Source organism: Pelodiscus sinensis, chromosome 15 (assembly GCF_049634645.1).
Source record: "Pelodiscus sinensis isolate JC-2024 chromosome 15, ASM4963464v1, whole genome shotgun sequence".
Lineage (NCBI taxonomy): Eukaryota > Metazoa > Chordata > Testudines > Trionychidae > Pelodiscus > Pelodiscus sinensis.
This window is the reverse complement of record NC_134725.1, coordinates 36072350-36094176: the sequence shown is the minus strand read 5'-3', so window position 1 is coordinate 36094176 and position 21827 is coordinate 36072350. Positions and strand designations below refer to the sequence as shown.

At 48.0% G+C, this 21827-nt stretch overlaps 1 protein-coding gene across 3 annotated transcripts in view; it reads right to left on the bottom strand.

Moving 5' to 3' along the window:
- Positions 1–21827, bottom strand: part of WSCD2 (WSC domain containing 2) — a 229759-nt gene that overhangs the window by 83347 nt on the left and 124585 nt on the right. For all 3 annotated transcript variants that reach the window (XM_075898761.1, XM_014572916.3, XM_075898762.1), the window contains exons 3-4: positions 15375–15489; positions 8340–8524 (exon numbers count right to left, since the gene is read on the bottom strand). In XM_075898761.1, coding sequence (XP_075754876.1) covers positions 8340–8524; positions 15375–15489 — 300 coding nt within the window. The remainder of the gene's footprint in view (positions 1–8339; positions 8525–15374; positions 15490–21827) is intronic.

Here is a 21827-nt window from a genome sequence, read left to right as displayed (position 1 = left end):
GTATGGCTGATCTGGTTAGGTCCTGTGATGGTGTTGCTGGTGTATATATGTGGGCAGAGTTGGCACCGAGGTTTGTTGCAAGGATTGGTTCCTGAGTTCGAGTTATTATGGTGCGGTGTGTAGTTGCTGGTGAGAATATGCTTCAGGTTGGCGGGTTGTCTGTGGGCAAGGACCGGCCTACCTCCCAAGGCCTGTGAGAGCGAGGGATCATTGTCCAGGATGGGCTGAAGATCACTAATGATGCGTTGGAGAGGTTTTAGCTGGGGACTATAGGTGATGGCCAGTGGTGTTCTGTTGGTTTCTTTCTTGGGCTTGTCCCGTAGCAGGAGGCTTCTGGGTACACGTCTGGCTCTGTCAATCTGTCTCCTCACTTCCTCGTGTGGGTATCGCAGTTTACAGAATGCTTGTTGAAGGTCTTGTAGGTGTAGGTCTCTGTCTGAGGGGTTGGAGCATATGCGGTTGTACCTCAGTGCTTGGCTGTAAACAATGGATCGTGTGGTGTGTCCGGGATGGAAACTGGAGGCATGCAGGTAAGTATAGCGGTCGGTAGGTTTTCTGTATAGGGTGGTATTGATATGACCGTCACTTATTTGTATCGTGGTGTCCAGGAAATGGACCTCCCGTGTAGATTGGTCCATGCTGAGGTTGATGGTGGGGTGGAAGCTGTTGAAATCATGGTGAAATTCTTCCAGAGTCTCCTTCCCATGGGTCCAGATGATGAAGATGTCATCGATGTAGCGTAGGTAGAGAAGGGGTGTAAGTGGACGAGAGCTGAGGAAGCGTTGTTCCAGGTCAGCCATAAAAATGTTGGCGTATTGTGGGGCCATGCGGGTGCCCATAGCAGTGCCACTGGTCTGGAGGTATATGTTGTCACCAAATCTGAAATAGTTGTGTGTGAGGATAAATTCACAGAGTTCAGCCACCAGTTGTGCTGTGGCATCATCAGGAATACTGTTCCTGACAGCTTGTACTCCATCTGCATGTGGGATGTTTGTGTAGAGAGCCTCTACATCCATGGTGGCTAGGATGGTGTTTTCTGGAAGATCATCTATGCATTGTAGTTTTCTCAGGAAATCCGTAGTGTCACGAAGGTAACTGGGAGTGCTGGTGGCGTAGGGTCTGAGCAGAGAGTCCACATAGCCAGACAGTCCTTCAGTAAGAGTGCCAATGCCCGAGATGATGGGGCGTCCGGGATTTCCAGGTTTGTGGATCTTGGGTAATAGATAGAACAACCCTGGTCGGGGCTCTAAAGGTGTGTCGATTTGTTCCTGTGTTTGTTTGGGGAGTGTCCTGAGCAGATGGTGCAGTTTCTTAGTATATTCCTTAGTGGGATCTGAGGAAAGTGGCCTGTAGAATTTGGTATTGGAGAGTTGTCTGGCAGCCTCCTTTAGGTAGTCAGGCCTGTTCATGATGACAACAGCACCTCCTTTGTCAGCCTCTTTGATTATAATGTCAGAGTTGTTCCGGAGGCTGTGGATGGCATTGCGTTCTGCACGACTGAGGTTACCAGGCAAGCGATGCTGTTTTTCCACAATTTCTGCCTGTGCACGTCGGCGGAAGCATTCTATGTAGAGGTCCAGACTGCCATTTCGGCCCTCAGGAGGAGTCCATGTGGAGTTCTTCTTCTTGTGCTGTTGGTGGGAAGGTATCTGTGTGTCAGTGCACTGTTCAGTGTCGTGTTGGAAGTATTCCTTGAGACGGAGACGGCGAAAGTAGGCTTCCAGATCACCGCAGAACTGAATCATGTTAGTGGGGGTGGCGGGGCAAAAAGAGAGTCCCCGAGATAGAACAGATTCTTCTGCCGAGCTGAGTGTGTAGTTGGAGAGATTGACGATATTGCTGGGTGAGTTAGGGGTACCATTGTTGTGGCCCCATGTGGCAGGTAGGATTTTAGACAGCTTACAGTCCTTTTTCCTCTGTAGAGAAGTGAAGTGTGTAATGTAGATCTCCTGTCTTGTTTTAGTAAAGTCCATTTGTGCAGAAGGTTGGTGTTTTATGAGAGACTCCAGATTGGAGAGCTCTTTTTTGATGTTTTCCTGTTTGCTGTACAGGATGCTGATCAGGTGGTTCCTCAGTTTTTTGGATAGTATATGGCATAATCTCTCACTGTAGTCTGTGCAGTATGTAGATAGCAATGGATTTTTCACCTTCAGTCCATTTGGTATAATGTCCATCCGTTTGCATTTGGAGAGAAAGATGATATCTGTTTGTACTTGTGCAAGTTTCTTCATGAGGTTGATAGATTTCCACTCCATACGGCTAAATGCAGTGCCTTGCATGGTGTCAAGTATCAGAGGGGTAGCCGTGTTAGTCTGAATCTGCAAAAGCGACGAAGAGTCCTGTGGCACCTTATAGACTAACTGAAGTGTAGGAGCATAAGCTTTCGTGGGCAAAGACCCACTTCGTCAGATGCATGTAGTGGAAATTTCCAGAGGCAGGAATAAATATGCAGGCCAGGATCAGGCTGGAGATGACCAGGTGGATCCAATCAAGGAGGATGAGGCCCACTTCTAGCAGCTGATCTGGAGGTGTGAATTCCAAGAGAATAGAAGCTGCTTTTGTAGTTAGCAAGCCATTCACAGTCTTTGTTTAATCCAGAGTTGATTGTGTCAAACTTAAAGATGAACTGTAGCTCAGCAGTTTCTCTTTGAAGTCTGGTCCTGAAGTTTTTTTGCTGCAGGATGGCTACTTTTAGATCTGCAATTGTGTGTCCAGGAAGATTGAAGTGTTCCCCTACAGGTTTTTGTATGTTGCCATTCCTAATATCAGATTTGTGTCCATTGATTCTTTTACGTAGGGACTGTCCTGTTTGGCCGATGTATATAGCAGTGGGGCATTGTTGGCACATGATGGCATATATTACGTTGGTGGATGTGCAGGAGAATGTACCAGTGACAGTATGGCTGATCTGGTTAGGTCCTGTGATGGTGTTGCTGGTGTATATATGTGGGCAGAGTTGGCACCGAGGTTTGTTGCAAGGATTGGTTCCTGAGTTCGAGTTATTATGGTGCGGTGTGTAGTTGCTGGTGAGAATATGCTTCAGGTTGGCGGGTTGTCTGTGGGCAAGGACCGGCCTACCTCCCAAGGCCTGTGAGAGCGAGGGATCATTGTCCAGGATGGGCTGAAGATCACTAATGATGCGTTGGAGAGGTTTTAGCTGGGGACTATAGGTGATGGCCAGTGGTGTTCTGTTGGTTTCTTTCTTGGGCTTGTCCCGTAGCAGGAGGCTTCTGGGTACACGTCTGGCTCTGTCAATCTGTCTCCTCACTTCCTCGTGTGGGTATCGCAGTTTACAGAATGCTTGTTGAAGGTCTTGTAGGTGTAGGTCTCTGTCTGAGGGGTTGGAGCATATGCGGTTGTACCTCAGTGCTTGGCTGTAAACAATGGATCGTGTGGTGTGTCCGGGATGGAAACTGGAGGCATGCAGGTAAGTATAGCGGTCGGTAGGTTTTCTGTATAGGGTGGTATTGATATGACCGTCACTTATTTGTATCGTGGTGTCCAGGAAATGGACCTCCCGTGTAGATTGGTCCATGCTGAGGTTGATGGTGGGGTGGAAGCTGTTGAAATCATGGTGAAATTCTTCCAGAGTCTCCTTCCCATGGGTCCAGATGATGAAGATGTCATCGATGTAGCGTAGGTAGAGAAGGGGTGTAAGTGGACGAGAGCTGAGGAAGCGTTGTTCCAGGTCAGCCATAAAAATGTTGGCGTATTGTGGGGCCATGCGGGTGCCCATAGCAGTGCCACTGGTCTGGAGGTATATGTTGTCACCAAATCTGAAATAGTTGTGTGTGAGGATAAATTCACAGAGTTCAGCCACCAGTTGTGCTGTGGCATCATCAGGAATACTGTTCCTGACAGCTTGTACTCCATCTGCATGTGGGATGTTTGTGTAGAGAGCCTCTACATCCATGGTGGCTAGGATGGTGTTTTCTGGAAGATCATCTATGCATTGTAGTTTTCTCAGGAAATCCGTAGTGTCACGAAGGTAACTGGGAGTGCTGGTGGCGTAGGGTCTGAGCAGAGAGTCCACATAGCCAGACAGTCCTTCAGTAAGAGTGCCAATGCCCGAGATGATGGGGCGTCCGGGATTTCCAGGTTTGTGGATCTTGGGTAATAGATAGAACAACCCTGGTCGGGGCTCTAAAGGTGTGTCGATTTGTTCCTGTGTTTGTTTGGGGAGTGTCCTGAGCAGATGGTGCAGTTTCTTAGTATATTCCTTAGTGGGATCTGAGGAAAGTGGCCTGTAGAATTTGGTATTGGAGAGTTGTCTGGCAGCCTCCTTTAGGTAGTCAGGCCTGTTCATGATGACAACAGCACCTCCTTTGTCAGCCTCTTTGATTATAATGTCAGAGTTGTTCCGGAGGCTGTGGATGGCATTGCGTTCTGCACGACTGAGGTTACCAGGCAAGCGATGCTGTTTTTCCACAATTTCTGCCTGTGCACGTCGGCGGAAGCATTCTATGTAGAGGTCCAGACTGCCATTTCGGCCCTCAGGAGGAGTCCATGTGGAGTTCTTCTTCTTGTGCTGTTGGTGGGAAGGTATCTGTGTGTCAGTGCACTGTTCAGTGTCGTGTTGGAAGTATTCCTTGAGACGGAGACGGCGAAAGTAGGCTTCCAGATCACCGCAGAACTGAATCATGTTAGTGGGGGTGGCGGGGCAAAAAGAGAGTCCCCGAGATAGAACAGATTCTTCTGCCGAGCTGAGTGTGTAGTTGGAGAGATTGACGATATTGCTGGGTGAGTTAGGGGTACCATTGTTGTGGCCCCATGTGGCAGGTAGGATTTTAGACAGCTTACAGTCCTTTTTCCTCTGTAGAGAAGTGAAGTGTGTAATGTAGATCTCCTGTCTTGTTTTAGTAAAGTCCATTTGTGCAGAAGGTTGGTGTTTTATGAGAGACTCCAGATTGGAGAGCTCTTTTTTGATGTTTTCCTGTTTGCTGTACAGGATGCTGATCAGGTGGTTCCTCAGTTTTTTGGATAGTATATGGCATAATCTCTCACTGTAGTCTGTGCAGTATGTAGATAGCAATGGATTTTTCACCTTCAGTCCATTTGGTATAATGTCCATCCGTTTGCATTTGGAGAGAAAGATGATATCTGTTTGTACTTGTGCAAGTTTCTTCATGAGGCTTATGCTCCTACACTTCAGTTAGTCTATAAGGTGCCACAGGACTCTTCGTCGCTTTTGCAGATTCAGACTAACACGGCTACCCCTCTGATACTAGGCAGCTGTGTATTCTGTATCTGGGGAAGGATGGTTCTGAAGTCTCTGTGACAATTGTCTGCCTGGCATAAGATGCATTAGAGATCATTCCATGCTTGTGCTAAAATCATGACCCTTTCCTCCTCTCATATAATTCTGGAGCTCAGACCAAAAGGGAGCTCAAGACCAAGATAACCTCAGCTAACCTTGTCTATATCACAGGCCACCAACGTTCCCTCCACACCTGCATATTAACTCGAACACCCAAAATGAGACCAAAGTATCATTACCCTCTGATTGCTGCTGCTACAACTGCCCCATGGTACTTGCTATTAACATAGTATCTTGTTCACCTGTAGTCCAAACCCTAAGGTTTCCCAGTGCCTGGATCTACATGTGAGCCACGTACAGCCTTTGTATCTTTGTAAAGGTTCATTTCAAGAAAAAAAATCTGGCATGTAGTTCATCACAGAAAGTGCTTGGCCTCGAGTTTTCTTCTTTCCGTTATTTGTTGCTAAATTATGCCAGTGGAGTCAATCAATCCTTATTAAAATGATTGTGGCAAGACCCCAGTTGGAGTAATTTGACGGCTACTGCACACTTTACCATCACAACAACCCCATTCTTGGCAGTTTCTGCCATGGAGTGTCAGAAGAAAGGCTGAAAACGGGGCGGGGAGGGGGGGAAGGTAATTATTGTGTAACTTAACGGGAAGCCAAAGGAGTGCCATTAAGAGAGAGGGAGCAAGCATTTGTTAGGAGTAGAATGGAATGGAAGTTCATTCACTCCTTTCTGGAGTCTGTGTATATTCTTCATCTCCTAGAGGAATAACAAGTGTCCATGTTTGATTCTGATATCCACCCACACCTCTGTGGGCATCATTTCTACAGGACAAATGGAATATGACATTCCTAATCCAAAAGTTTCTCCCTTCTTCCAGGATGAGGAGGAATTAAAGGCCCGATGTCTAGATTCTGGACATATTTTCGCATCATATTAAATAGAATGACTCCACACAAGTTACTCTGGCACAACAGGGCTCAAAATCGGGCACCTCCTTATTTCTCTTCTTGAAGAGTGACAACCAGTGGTGACCTGCTCAATCCATCACCCTTTCCAGACTCCTGAACGATACAGGAGAATAACAACGCTTTACTCTTCTATGGCGCTCTTCCTCCGTGGGTCTCCAAGCACTTTACAAAGGAAGGTAAATATAATTAATCCTAGTTTACTGATGGGAAGCAGAGTTTAAGAGATTTGCCTGAGGTCACATCGGCGTGTCAGTGCCACGAACATAACCTTGGTGCATTGTTCCACAAGATTAAGGGGGGGCTGGAGGAAAGGCAGTGAGGGGCAGAGTTTCATTTCTGAACAGGTGAGTGCAATTCCACCATCTCTTTTCCAGCTGTCAGACAGTCGTTCATCTCAGCTAGGCACAGGGACTAGGATTTTCTGATAGCTGGATTTAGCGTTGAAGGGGATGGAGAAGTGTAATGGATTCAGTATTGAATTTTTCCCTCTCCTGTCTTGCTCCAGATGCAGCAGCCACCTTCTGAATAATTCCCCTCATAATATACAACAGCCCCCAACAGCGATGTGCCATGATTGTCTCTGGCCTTGCCATCTATTTTTGTCAAGGTGGGCCTGTGGCTACCAGGGGGCCCTTGGCAAGGTTGGGTCTGGAGGTGGGGGGTCTGACTCCATGACCCCAGAAGGGGCAGGGCCTCAGGTGGAAGGGTGGAGCCTGGGCCAGCCCAGCCTGGAGCACTGCAGGGAGCACAGGATGCCAGTCCCTAGGCAACCGCATCACGTTCCATGGCAAGTTAAAGGGCTAGGAGTTCGGGCTGCTGCCGTTGCTGCAGTAGCAGCCAGAAGCCCAGGACAACTGTCCTCTTTGCCCTTCCCCTCCCAATGGCAGGCCTGGTAACACATTGCCCTGGGTCATAATCAAATCCCTCTCCTCTGTTCCCTCGTTTAGGACTGAATGTTGCTCATCACTCGTACAAGGAATGTGGGGGGAGGCAAAGCGTGGAAAAGCGAAAGAGGCCAGGCACAGTTCATGGGACGAATGTAAAGTTTTCCTTCCTTGAGAGCAGGAAGATACAGAATGGCTGCCTGAAGTAGCCCTACAGTTACTGTATTGTGCCCCACGGGAACTAGAGGTGCGGAGCCTAAAGCCAAGCTAGGCATGGATGTTGCCCGGTCACAGTTCACTCTAACTGCAAGAGATGGCTTCCCCTGTTTCACAAAGGATTATGGGGACTTGTATGGTCACCTAGAGGGCATAATGTGTGCCACACTTCCCGCCACAAGCCTTCCCACAACAGGCCCTCAGACGGGAGTGAGGACAAAGGGGGCAGTTGTCCTGGCCCCCGGCCATTCAAAGTCAGCAGCAGTGACCAGAGTCCCAGGACCTTTAAATAGCCACCACAAAGCCCCGCTGTATGTGCTGTGCGGCTCTGGGGGCCATAGGGGGGAGCATGCTGTGCTACAGATGGCACTGAGGGCAGGCTGGCACCGGCACCACCCCTTCCACCCAAGGCACCACCCCTTCCAGGGACACAGAGCTGGGGGCCCATGGTGGCTGTTGGCTCCACTCACCCTCAAATAAACCCCAGTTGTAACACGGCCATGAATTTCTCAGAAAACAATCACAGGTAAGAGAGCAGCCCGGCCCCCCCTGGGCCTGGTCTGCCCCTCAAGAGCTGCCCTCTCGTCACTTAAATCCTCCGCGCAAGAGGTGCTGAAGCTCTTGCTGGAGAGCTGAGCCCTTCACTGTTTGGGAGGTCCGGTGCCTCTGAACATTGCAGGGAGGCATCAGAACCCAAGCCAAGCTCCCAAAACAGTGAGGTGCATTGGATGCCCAGCCTGCTCGCTTTGGGCTACAGGCGTCAGCATGAGACCAGGAGAGCGCAGCGTTCCAGCTGACAGGGTCACCCAGGATGAAATGCAGCCTAGTGCAAAGGGCCATTCATTATGTGCATTCCACCCCAAAGAGGGGGGGGGGGGGCGGACATAGCTCTGAGAAATGCAAATGCTTCCAGCCAAGCCCTTTCCCTGTTTCCATGTTACACCTTCCAATTCATGTACATGAACTGCTTCAATTTCCAACAGCAGCGTGGTTATTACTTACATCTCCTTGCAGACTCCTGGGCCAGCTCCAACCGGTAAATGGAGAGACGGTTCACACCTCCACAGATGTTGCTCTTCTCTCCCTTGCACTCCATGTTACATTCGGACTCACTCACATTTAAGGCCTGGATTTTGTGTCCACAGTAACATTCTGCACCGAACTCCAACCCGGCATACAAATAGCCCCTGGAGGTAAAAACCACAGTCAGAGCAACCGCTCTTGCACAGTGAAACAACAGGCACAGGAGGAAAAGTACACCTGCCTTGCTCCATGGAAGTCAGTACAAGTTGAACCTCTCTAGTCCAACACTCTGGTCCAGCCACATCCATCATCCAGCATGGTTTTATGTAGCTAGATGTCCACTTGTCATGGGTGTGGCCAAGTTTCCCACAGTCTCATAAAATTTGTTTACAATCACCAGTCCTGGCTCTCTGTTCTGTGCTGTTCTCTAGCTCTAGTTTACCCCTAACTGTCTCCTACACACCCTGTGAGCAGTGGAAGTATTGGTAATGCTGCTACACAATATTGACCTCCCATGGTCCGACATATTCTCTGGTTTGGCACCGGTCAGGTACCGAGGGTGCCGCCCTAGAGAGGTTCAACCTCTAGAGCTAGGTTAGTTTTCATCACCTGAGTTCTTGCACTGCAAGAGGGGACTGTTTAAACACCTAAAGAGATGAGTGGTTGGTGAGCAATTCAAGGCGCTGGACCTGCCAGTGCTGCCCAGTATGGGATGTGTTTAATCTGGAAAGGGCTGAGCATACTCAGAGCCTGTCGTGTGAGACAGACATGGTCGGAAAAGTCCCTTCTGCATAAACTATAGGAAACATTCTCCTCTCAACTCCACACTGTGGCAACAGCTACACTATGAGTTTTGCCAAAAGAGGCAATTCAAATGAAATGCGGATTAGCTTTTTCTCATGCTTCATTCGCATAATCTCTTTCAGTCCATTTTTGCGCAAGGGGTTTTTGAGCAAAAACAAGCAGTGTGGCTGTGGCCATTTTGTGCAAAAACCTCTTTTCGCACAAGATACTTACGCCTGTCCCAGAGAGGCATAAGGATCTTGTGCAAAAAGGGTATTTTGCGCAAAACAGACACGTCTACAATTGCTTGTTTTTGTGCAAAAACCCCTTGCGCAAAAATGGGCAGAAAGAGATTATGCAAATGAAGCATTAGAAAATGCTAATCCACGTTTAATTTGCATTGCCTCTTTCAGCAAATTTATAGTATAGACAAAGCCTCTGGGTGCAACTCTGATCCCCTGCTCTTGCTAACAGCTGAATCCTGAGCAGTAATGACCTCTCCCACTCATAGTAGCAGGTTTCAAGATTTGGCCCTGCATGTGCAAATTTCCCACTGCTCTCCACAGCAACCCTGTTTGTTCATGGAGAGCAGAATCTGACAGGAGGGCTGGCATGTGAGGCTGCAAGGAGAATTTTGCTCAGGAGCTGGTGGATTTTCTTTTCTTCCTGGGGGCTGTTCCCATTTGGCTGTGTCTACATTGGCACCCTTTTCCGGAAAAGTGATGCTAATGAGACCAGTCGGAATTGCAAATGCCGCAGGGAATTTAAATATCCCCCGCGGCATTTGCATGAACATGGCTGCCGCTTTTTTCCGGCTTGAGGTTTTGCCGGAGAAAAGCGCCAGTCTAGACGGGATCTTGCGGAAAATAAAGCCTTTTCCGGAAGATCCCTTATTCCTACTTGAAAGAACAAGTCACTTGAAAGTAGGAATAAGGGATCTTCCGGAAAAGGCTTTATTTTCCGCAAGATCCCGTCTAGACTGGCGCTTTTCTCCTGCAAAACCCCGAGCCGGAAAAAAGCGGCAGCCATGTTCATGCAAATGTCGCGGGGGATATTTAAATCCCCCGCGGCATTTGCAATTCCGACTGGTCTCATTAGCATCCCTTTTCCGGAAGAGGGTGCCAATGTAGACACAGCCATTTCAGTCCTCTTCCCTGGCACAGACCAGGGCGGGAAGAGAAATGGGCTAAGCAGAGGCACATCCCATTCTCGGTGGCACAGGGGAGCCCACTGCCATGGCAGGTCTAAGCTTTTCAAATCAAGAGGAGCTACACTCAAAATAAGCGATGCAAAACCAGCTCCATATTTGGAAAACCTCTATTAAGGTCAGTTTGACTTTGCTAAAGCCTGGTCTGAACCTCTATGATTCCAATGGGTTGGAACTTGTGGGTCAGGCCCTCAAAATTGAGCAACTGGTGCTGAGAAGAATGCATCGGTAATCCGTACCAGGATGCCCCAAATCACATCTGTTAACTCAGGCATCCAGATTGTACCAGGTGACCCATTTAAACTGACCAGAGCACTACTTATCCAATATTCAGAGACACCTGGCATGGTTCTGATCTCAGTGCCGCAAAAGCAAATCAGGCGTAATTCCTTCAAAGAAACAGAGTCACACCAGTATAAGGTGGGTGTGAGATCAGAATTAAGCTCATTGAATCAGAATTAGACCAGCCTGGAATCCATTGGTTGACTGTTGTGTCAGTTAAGCCACTATCCAGGCTAACGAACTAAGAATATAAGAAAGGCCACATTAGATCAGACAAATGTTCCAATGAGACCCGTAGCCAATGGCCAATGACAGGTGATTCTGAGGCAGTCATGGGCAACCTAGGCCAGTGAGTTGGTCACATGAGTGGCCCTCCTTCATCTCACGGGGCCACAAGACTGTTGCAACCAAGACTGTCTTTTCAGATAGGGTACTTTTGCTCACTGAGCTTGTGCACCTAGACTTTGGGAGTGGACGACAGAACTTGTAATTGGATGCAGAGTGGAGCACACGGTCAGTGCTGTGTGCAGTCAGCCTGCACCTCACTTCACGTGCCCTTGTTTTACGTGTGTGTGACTTTAGGGAAAAAAATCTAAGTGGACGGAAACCAGTGGAATCTGGCAACCCTGCTAACAGTAAACAAAAAGCCTTGTGGGTCACCTGCAGAAGGCCCACAGGCTGCAGGTTGCCTACCACTGTTCTGAGGGAATGGACACATCAGGACAATAATCAAGTGATCCATCCCCGGGGTCTGGTCCCAGCTTATGGCATTACCTGGATTCTGCTGTATTTAGAATTCTCTATAACAATTCAGCAACTCAAGAGTCAATCTAAATTGCTCCCAAGTACTGGGCACAATGGGAGACCAGCTTGCTGCCAGCCACTGGAAGATTCCTGTTACCCTAGCAGTCACGTTACTGCCAACGTTCTCTCAGCAAGAATGTTTTTGATTTTTTGTATGTGTGTGTCCATCGCTGATGATTTATTAGACACAAGCTGGAAGTAGCATCATTTTAAAAGAAAAAGTGCTTAGTGCGTGTTATAGATCATAAAGCAACAGACAAGCAACATTACTTACAGGCAAAAAGGACATTATGTGTGTTTCAGGTGAAATAAAATGTGGTGGAGACTTTACAGGGCTTCCGAGTTGGAAAGCGTCACTCCTTGATGCAGATTGGATTTGAAAAGAGAAGATTGCAACATTGCCTGAACCAGGTGTGGGCTTGAAAAGTGAAAGTGGAGATGAATCCCCAACACCTTGCATTTGGAGATCCAAGGGCCAGAGCTTTCTACAAAAAAATTGATTAGCAAGAGTGGTGACCTGGGTTCTCCAGGAAGATATCACTCATGTATCAAGTCTGTGGAGGAAGAGAAACACACAGGGCAAACTCTCTGATAATTTTATTACTAGTAGTTATTGAATAGCAATGGTGAGCAAAATGCTGTAAACATCTGAGAGGAGAGAAGACATCCACATCAGAGAGCTTACAATCAAAATAATCTTGGGGTGTATTGTGTGGCAACTAGGGATGTGAATTGTTAACTGGTTACCCAGTTGACTGGCGCCTGGCCAGCCAAACCCACAGTGTCATGCCTCGTGTTGGTTAATTGGTTAAACATATAGTTTAACCGGTTAACGTTTTAAACAGGATTTTACATCCCTAGTGGCTACTCAATCAAGAGACAGGCTTTCATGTGTCCAGTCCCACTGGGTTCTGAGCACTCAGCCGGTAGCTGCGCATGTACAAAATTGCATGCACAGGAACTTGCAGTTGTATTTGTCGTCTGCAAATACCTGTGCACATACCCATGTTGCAGGGATCTTTTCAATTGTCTAGTGGCTCCCCGGGTGTAAATCTTAGCATTTTCAACTGCAACCCCAATAGGAGGTACAGGTCCATGGCTTTATCCCTGCCGCTCCGGTCTAGTTTGGATCAAGGAGTGATAATCCCGTTCCTATCCTGCCTCCCGCCCTGCTCCTGCGACCTTTGCAAGGAAAGATTGTAGGCAGGAGCCAGCAAGGATCAGTGAGGAGGATTCCATTGCCTGTATGAATGGCCGTGCTAATGGAAAAGCTTAAGGATGTCACAGCAGGCCCCAGGTGCTGCGCTTTGGCTGCTCGACTTCCCGGAAGACATAGTAGCGATAATATCTCTAAGAGGAGGGATGATCTAGCAATACACAGACTCTGTCCAGTGCATGTCAAAGGCTTGGCAGAAGGAGCTGCTGGGTAGAGCGCTGACATACCGGGGATCTGGAATGTGGAGAAGCAGCAAATTGTTTCCAAATTCCCTTTGTCACTCAGTGTAAATTGATCCTCCCAGCTTTATGTTCAGACAGGAACCGAGACATCCGGCAGAGCTGCCAGCCTGCACAGGCCCCTAGGCAAGGTGGGAGGAGGGATGGCTCTGTGCTCTCAGAACAGGCAGGGCTTCAGGTGGAAGGGGCAGGGCCGGAGCAGTCATCCCTCAACACGGTTCAGAGCACAGTGCACCCTCCTTCCCAGCTCTCAGAGCCTCACGGAGCATGCAACATGGTGCTTCAAAAGTAATTTAAAGGGCTGGGACCCTGGAAAATCTGATTTCCATGAGAGTTAGTGTCTTCCTCTCTGCATCCTTAGGTGCTTCCTAAATTCCTTTAAAAATCTGCCCCTTAAGATATCCAGGCCTAAATTGCCATCTGTGAAATGGAGCAAGTGGCACATCCTTATCTCACCTGGGAGGATAAATACGTTTGTGAGATGTGCAGATACTGCAGTAATTGAGGCAACCAGTGGTGAAAGTCAGGCAGTGGTCCCAGTGTGCTACGCTGGTAAGAAGGAGCTGGCCAGCTGGGGAGGCGGTTCCCAGGGCCCTCCTGCAGACTGCCACACTAAGCAGCAGGCACCCAGGCAGGTGACAGTGATCAGTTAGGAATTCCCCCACCCCCACCCCACCCCCGATATGGGGCTGCCCCAGTCCCACGTCACCCTCCTTCAGGGCACCATTAGGAAGGTTGAAGTGTCCCCCACCCCGAGATTCAGTACCAGGAAGCTGCTGGCTGATCCCTTCTCATCAGGGAGCGAGGGGAAAGTGCACAGTTTGCTGCAGTCCTCCCTCTGGCTGGGGAGTGCAGGGGGCCGGCGAGCTGTGCACTTTGCTCTCACTCCCATTCAGTGATGGGAAGGGGAAGAACAAGCAGGCTCCTGATACGGGTCTCAGTGGGGGGGCTTCAGCCCCCCCCTCCCCCCGCCTACCTCTCCTTAACACACACCAACCCTCAGCCCGGATTCCTGCACCCCTCCACATCTCCATCCCCTATACCCTGTCATACCCCAGCCCCCTCTCTTCAGCCTCCCCAGCACTCCACCTATACTGACATTTCTTACATGTATTGTCGGGTCACAAGCTCCCCCCCCCCCCACTTCCTCTCCTGAGCCCCCAAGTGGGGTTGAAATACCACTGTACCAGTAAGACATTTAAGTTATTTTCAGCCCTGGCAGCAACAGAAGTACATTATATGTCTGGGATGCTGCATGGGGCAGAAGGGTATTTCCAGGCAACATATAATACCAGTTCTCAGCCTTTCATTCTTCTGGAGATCACCGTATTTTCCCTACCATTTCCTCAAAGCAGAAAGGGATGTGGGGTGCGCGACCATTATCTCTATTAAAAGGCAACACCAGGCGGCTTGGAAAGATGTCAGCTTTCTCACACAAAACCATGTAACTAGCCTGCGTCCCTTTTTATTTCATGATGGTGAGTTGCAGCTTCGCCCCTGGTGCAGTTGTTGCATGACAATTGGGCTGTGTCTACACTGGGCCACTTATTCCGGAAAATCAGCCGCTTTTCCGGAATAAGCTGCAAGCTGTCTACATTGGCCCCTTGAATTTCCGGAAAAGCACTGACGATCTACTGTAAAATTGTCAGTGTTTTTCCGGAAAAACTATGCTGCTCCCACTCGGGCAAAAGTCCTTTTTCCGGAAAACTGTTCCGGAAAAGGGCCAGTGTAGACAGCACAGTAGTCTTTTCCGGAAAAAAGCCCCGATCGCGAAAATGACGCTTTTCCGGAAAAAGGGCTTTTCCAGAAAAGCATCCTGCCAATGTAGATGCTCTTTTTCCGGAAATACTTATAACGGAAAACTGTTCTGTTTTAAGCATTTCCGGAAAAGGGTGCCAGTGTAGACGTAGCCTTGGTGTGCCATTGGGTTCTCTTGCTATAGTGCTGTGTAAAGGGCACTGCAATGCTATCCTCTGGATTGAGGACGTGGAATTAAAGTCCCTGCTGCACCGTGTAAATTTCATCCAAAGGAAATAAGCGTAAAACCACGATAGTTTGGGGCATCTTAACAATGAGCTCTGGTTTGGTGAACTCAGCAGCAATATTTATCCATTTATTCCAGGCTCCACCATGGGCCATATTCCCTGCTGGTGTAAATGGATGGCATGCAGGGAACCATTCCAATCTCCCAGCAATGAATTTGGCCTGCTGTTGGGGTGATGTTCAGCAAAGGATGTTCAGCAGGTTCCCCTCTAATCAGGACCTAATTATCATCCCAAATGAGAAACGTCAAATGCCCCAGCTTTTTCCCTGGGGAAAAAAATAGAATCTTTTAACATATCCCTGGGAGGAGTGGGGAAGCAGGAGGGTAGGGGGGACAGAAGAAAAATGGCCAAGAAACTGGAGTGCTTGAGCGGACAAGAGTGGAAACACGGCTGATGGGTTGAAATTAATGAAGACTCTGTGTTCATTTACCACCCTACCGTTCGGCACAGTTGTCCTGGCAACGGAACACTGTCATCTTTTTGTAGTCAAAGAAGGACACGCCACGCAGCGCCCGTCGGCGAGTGTTGTCCACATAGCAGCCAATGTATTTTGCTGGGGAAAAGAAAGAGAAGAAGAATTCAGCTTGTTAAGATACTCCCAATGTCTGCGTCACTAGCTTTTCCCTCTCTCTCCAAACCCAAGCCTCTGGCTAAACATTATTTTTCACCTCTTCCACATGAGTTAGTTCAGCTGGCCTAGAAATGCAAGTCAGAGGTTGGGAGACGGAATCCATCAGCAAAGCACCCATGTAGGTGCAAGGAATGAATACACAGGCAAAAAAAGCATGCTCCAAAAGGAAACAGGAAGCAAAATGAGTTTCTCAGAGCCCTAGGAGGCCAGAAGCTTAACTCATTCACTTGTTTAGCTCCAGTCATTGCAAATGAACCATCCCTAAAAATATCACCCATAAATCACTGTGAGTGTCTACTCTCTTCAGCAGCAACAGCTCTGGGGCAGCATTGCAAAGGAAGAGGGAAAAGAAGAGTTGAATTAGGGACATGTATAGTGCTTGGGAAATTGAGAGGCTGTGAATGCAGGCTAGAAACACAGCCTGGACAGGGCCCAATTCACTGCTGCATTACTCCTATGCCACAGCCGTGTCACTCCATGACAAGTAGCACCAAGCCAGCAGTGCAGTTGCAGCTTCTCTGCTGGATGCTGGTAGGGGCACCAACCAGCTTCTGATACACACAGAATCCAGCTACTCGCTGGGCAATCCAGAGATGGGCGGGGAAGCGGAGGTGCTAAACATCACAAGCCCCATGTTGCTGTCAGCTCTCCATGCCTTCCCACCCCTGTCTTCCCACAACCATTGACACAGGCAATGTCCAGTCTGCAGGCCTGAGCCAGAACCCTGGGATTCAGTGGAAAGATTTGCTTTGACTTCAGTGGGCTTTTGGAGTGGTATTACATCATGATTAGGACATAATGTGATGGGGGGCCAAATTGTTATTGCTCCAGGAGGCAGAATAATTCTCCAAACAGTTCCGTGTGGTTGGGGAACACCCTCTGCACCTTCTCCTAGCATGCACTCCCCTCTCCACAGACATGGCCACACTAGGCCCCCAAAGCCTTCTCCTTGCTTACAGGAGTGCAGGAAACATGACTGTAGCTGCTGCTAATAAGCCAGGAGTACACTGTAGGATGACTTTTTATCTCTCCCCTACACACACGCACACCCATCCTGGACCAACTGACCAACCCTATCTGGGTTTAAACAGAGTTGATTCTATTGTTAATGGGGTGACGGGCACTAACCCAAGATGTGCAGTGCAACCCACACACACTTTCTGGTGGCACTTTAGACCATGTAGTGGCACTTAAACCACTTTCAGAGAGTGAGAAGAATGGATTTCTTCTTCAGAAGCTCAGCTGAGAGTCAGCTGCTTTTTAGCTCAGACCATGCAGACTTATGCATTAAGCTCCAAAGGTTCCAGGTTCAGTTTCCCCCTCTCCGCATCACAAGTGGGGGCTCTTCCAGGTTTCAACTGGGTCTCTGGAGTTCAGGACACGCTTCCTCAGCTAGGGGAAGTCTATAACCCACACACCTATTGGGTGTGGGTCACTGTCCCACGGAGTGGCACTTAGCCCACTTACTGAGAGAGATAAGAGTGAGTTTGCCCTACAGTCAGCTGGCATTCAGTGCAAGTAGTCAAAATTCACACACCAAGCTCCAGAAGTTCCAGGTTCAATTCTGCCTGTTGGCCTTACAGCAGCAGACAGAATGACTTGCAAGCATTGCCCTTTAACACCCATTAGCTTCTCTTTCCAAATGGTCTGTAGGTGTCTTTGATGTTTTGGGGACAAGGTTCCCTTTTCAGCGTCTGAATCCCAACCTCAGCTGCTTCCTCTACCTTTGTTCAGCATTTGCTCTCCCCACCTTCGCTCTCAACACTCAGCTCCTGGGAGAAGAGTACACAAAGGGCTCTGGACTGGCAGGCTCTGTCACTTTGCTGCAGACAAAACTGCAGCATGGGGTCCCTGTGATGTGTGCAGCTCAATGCTCTCAAGAAATGGGATGTTCTTCGCATGCTGCCGAGCATGAGGCATATCGCTCTGTCTCAGGCTTTCCCTCAGTCTCCTCTCCTCTCCGGCAAGGAATTACCTGGCTCACAGTATTTAAGGGCAGAACATTGCTGGGTTCAAAATCACTCAGTGGGCTTGCCTTATCCTGATTATGTAGCTCAACAAGCAAAGAGAAAGGGGTCTACTGCCAAGATGCACTATGCAACCAGGCAAGGGTGTGATAACTGTAGGTCTCATTCTGTCCCCTCCCAAGTGTGCTGATGTAAATCAGGAATTGTTCCATTATAGACCATGAAAATACTGGTGCAAGCTAGAAGAGAATGAGGCTAAGGGCTGTGTCCCCCAGGATGAATCACAGAAATGGGTACAGTGGCAGATGGATGCAAAGCCTGGGATTTGGAGCTCATGGCACGGTACGGGAATAGGCAGGGGGCATGAACATGGGGGTGGGGGATAGTTTGAGCTGAACTGCACTCGGTGCAAGAACAGAGGAGCTTCCTCCATTGTTGCACCTCCCTAGGTACTTGGTCTGTCACCCTGCATGCATTAGAGCAGCCTCAAAGCTACTCTAAATTACACTCAACTTCAGAAACTCCTAATCTATATTGAAGTTCAGACAGATTGATTTTTATTGGTCAATGTTGGTAAACGCTAGCTTTACCATGGACATGCAAACTGACAAAAAGCATGTCCATTGATCATAGAGTGGCAAGGTAAGAAAAATGCTGCTTGAGAACTTAGAGATTGATTTAAGGACATTTACTCTGAATATTTTTGACATGTGATATTGACAGTTTCTGTTTTAACAGTTTTAACCCTTTGAATATCAATCACTGCTGTCATTAAATAATTATTGTCTGACTCCTCCCCTCCTCCCCCAGCCCCCATAATAGACAGAACATTTTAAAATGCTCCCAAACCATAGTTTTGTGCAACTGGATATTTAAATGGATAAAAACTGAAAAAATACTTACAAATAAACTTCGATATTATATGTTGAAATTATATTTAAAAATTGAATTCTGCTAAGCCTATGTGCATAGATTCTTATTCTGCATTCACCTCTGTAGTGTATGGGTGCCTTCCAGCAGAAAACACATTGCAGCAGCTGAGAACAGACAAAACAGAGGAGTGCTCCAGCTATTCCCCAAGGGCAGAGGTTCAAGGGAAGTGTAGGTTGGATGAAATCTGGGGATCTCCTCTGCTCAAGTATTTCCAAGTAGAACATTTCCCCTGCACATGTGGAGTTAATGCTGCTGGTATGATGTGAAGGGAGCACAGAACTACCCATAGCTGAGCTTTGGTTCCTTATCTCAATGTAAGGATGGGTGTGAAGACTGCTCCTGTATCACAAGGTTCAGTACATGCCCTGTAGTCAGGTGCTTTCTCTTTCTTGTGATTTTGCAGATTGTGCTACTTATGGACAGCTGGAGCAGGACACTTTTTCAAAGCTTGAATATTTTCATTCGCTCTCCTCTGCCTCCCCCAGTGTCACCCAATTTCTCTGGGCAATCCTGTGGGTGCAGAATGGATTTGTTTATGGGTCCGAATAGCATGCGTGAATCCTGGAGAGTCTAGTGCATGCCCCTTGCCTTGGAATCTGCAGGCACAAGCCAAAAGCGGGTGTTTCAACTCAAGCTATCACTAGCACTCTGTTCTTTTGTCTCCATAGCAGCCTTCTAACACAGCTAGCAGGAGGCGAATTATTTTTCTTTTCTTTTCTTTTTTCTTTCTTTTCTTTTTTTTAACCCATAAGTTAGGAAATAGTATCCCAGGTCATTCCCAGCAAAGGTTCTGTGTATTTGCCGCATGAACAGTTATTTGAGGGCTTAATTCATAAAATCCATACGCCACACACTATACAATTAGAACGGTCCTTTCAAGGACTTGCCTTACATTAAAAAGAAAATACGGCCTCCAAGGCCAAGAAGATGGCTTAATCCATCATGTTTATCACCAGTCAGCTGAATCTTCGCATCGCAGATTGAGGCAGGATACCTAGCACTTCAAGTGAGAGAAACGAAACAACCAGGCAGTGATGCTTAGGAAATTAGTGCCAGCAGGCACAGTGAATACTTGGAATCAGATGGCGAGGCTGAGCCTGGTACACCACCTACTGTGCGCAAGAGCCATCCGCACCAACAAGCTAAACCAGATAAATCATAGTGTGCAGGTATAATCAACAGGTGATCTTATGGCATAGCCTTCCCCTCCCCCACTGTGCCACTCTGCAGAGGCAATGCATTGTTATAGTCTCTAGTGCTGTACAAGCATGGGTTTTTTTAGCTCTGGAGTTTGCCAGTTTAATTCCCAGCCTGCTAGCTCAGATGACAGCCCTCACGCATGCTTGGGCCAAGCCGCCTTTGGAACAAATCCATCCAAGTTAACAATGAAAAGACCACCACTTGGGATTAACCCAAGTTTTACCCCATCAAAATCAAAAGAAGTCTTTGCCTTAGCAAGGACTGAGCACAAACACACTAAGGTCTTCAGGGTTTGGCCCTTCATGTTGGTTTTGAATCCTGCCTTGTGCCACTTAAATCTCGCTCCTAGAAAAAGACCTACCTCTCAGTTCCCTGGGGATTGTCTTTCAATTTGCATGTAAAAACTAAGTGAATTCCCTGATTGAAAACCAGCAGTTCTTAAAATCCCAGGAAAGTAAACACATTTCTTTTCAAGTTGAGGCATAAACCACAGACAACATTACAACTGAAGTTTCACGAGTAGAAAAACAAATCCTCACTACCAGAGGCCAGACAAACGAAAAAGGGGAGAAAGAACAAAATGGTGGATCAAATGAATGTTAAAATACCGAAGATAGTAAGATGCTAAAACCAGGGTGTAAATCAGCACAGGCCTATGGATGCTGGTGGAGTTCTGCAGAGCTACTTCAACTCAGGAGCTGCCCTGGACGTATGAAGCAGCTCTCCACACACAGGGAGGAAATGCCATTCCAAAGGGAATTTGTGGTACCTCTGTGCCTTTGCTTTTTATTTCTATCAGCGCAACCAGGAGGAGGTTATGCCACTCGGGGGTGGGCTCCGACTTCGAGTGAGTGGGCAAGTGGGTGGGTAGGCTCCAGCCTCCACTTCCCAGCCTGGAGCACAGCATGTTGCTCCCCGGCTCCCACTCTCTGGTCCAGAGTACCGGGGTGCAGTGGGACCAGCCCCCGCTCCAACCAGAGAGCCAGATGAGCTGGCAGGGGTGGGCCTGGCTGTGAACTGGGTCGTCCATGACCCACTCAGGCCCACCTGTAACTACACCCCAGCGTCGTGCAATGGGCAAAGGGCAAAATTAGCCTGACTGATGGGTGATATTTACTGTAAGGGGGGATTTCCTTACTAGTCTTTTTTACCCAGAGTTAACTCATGGCCTCTTACCGCAGCCCAGTTTACACTGGAGGCAGGTGCGGCCCCTCTCCAAACATTTGTCCCAGGATACAAATGTCTGTGCATTCCACAAGACTGGGGTAGGGAACAGGAAGTTGGGGAAAGACAATACGCCCAGTGCTCCATCTTGCACGCTGCAAAGAATCATGAAGATGCACGAGGAGCTAACACACAAGGATGAGTCTCTTAGGAAGTCCACTGCAGTTTCCCTCTGCAATGTGGCAGGGGGAAATAGAGACAGGGGATGGAGCCCAGGAGTTTCTAAAGCATAGAGCCTGGAACTCTGTTAGATGAAGCTTTCTGTTGTCATGCATCCCTATGATGATCAGTAGTTTATATATCCTGATATATAAGGGTGAGTTCTGATTTCCTTACCTTCACAGGCAGAAGGACAAATGCAGTCAATGGATACCAAGTTACCTAGCCCTTCTTAAAACCCAGCATCACCATTTGCCTCTGACCTCCTGTGGCAGGCGACATAATTGCTTGTATTTGTTCTACAGACAAGAAGATGCTAGAGTGGTGGAGAAGCTGGAGGCAGCTGGACCAGACAGACAGGAAAAATCAGAATATTGGCCCTCACAAAAGGAAGAGGGAAACACTCAGGGCGAGAGAGAGAGAGAGAGAGAGGAAGGAGAACAGGAGGGAATCTGTATTAAACAGAGTAATCTCATTGTGTGCACATCCTGTTCTTGCTGTATCAAGCAGAGACAATCCAGGGCTTATGTTTCTCTTAAAGGAATGCTAAGTTGGTCATGTCTAACAAAGAAAATTTGCTCCATGCTCCAAATCATTGATCATGAGCAAATATTTTCTCCTCCAAGACTTTAGTTAAATGTTTACATTGGTTTAGTTATGATGAGCAGACAAGCACTTAATAGTTTATGTATCCAGTGCATTATCTTGGCTCTGCTCCTGAAAACAAGGATTTAAGTGCAGAACTTCACTGCTGAATGAAGTCTATAAGCTACTCAT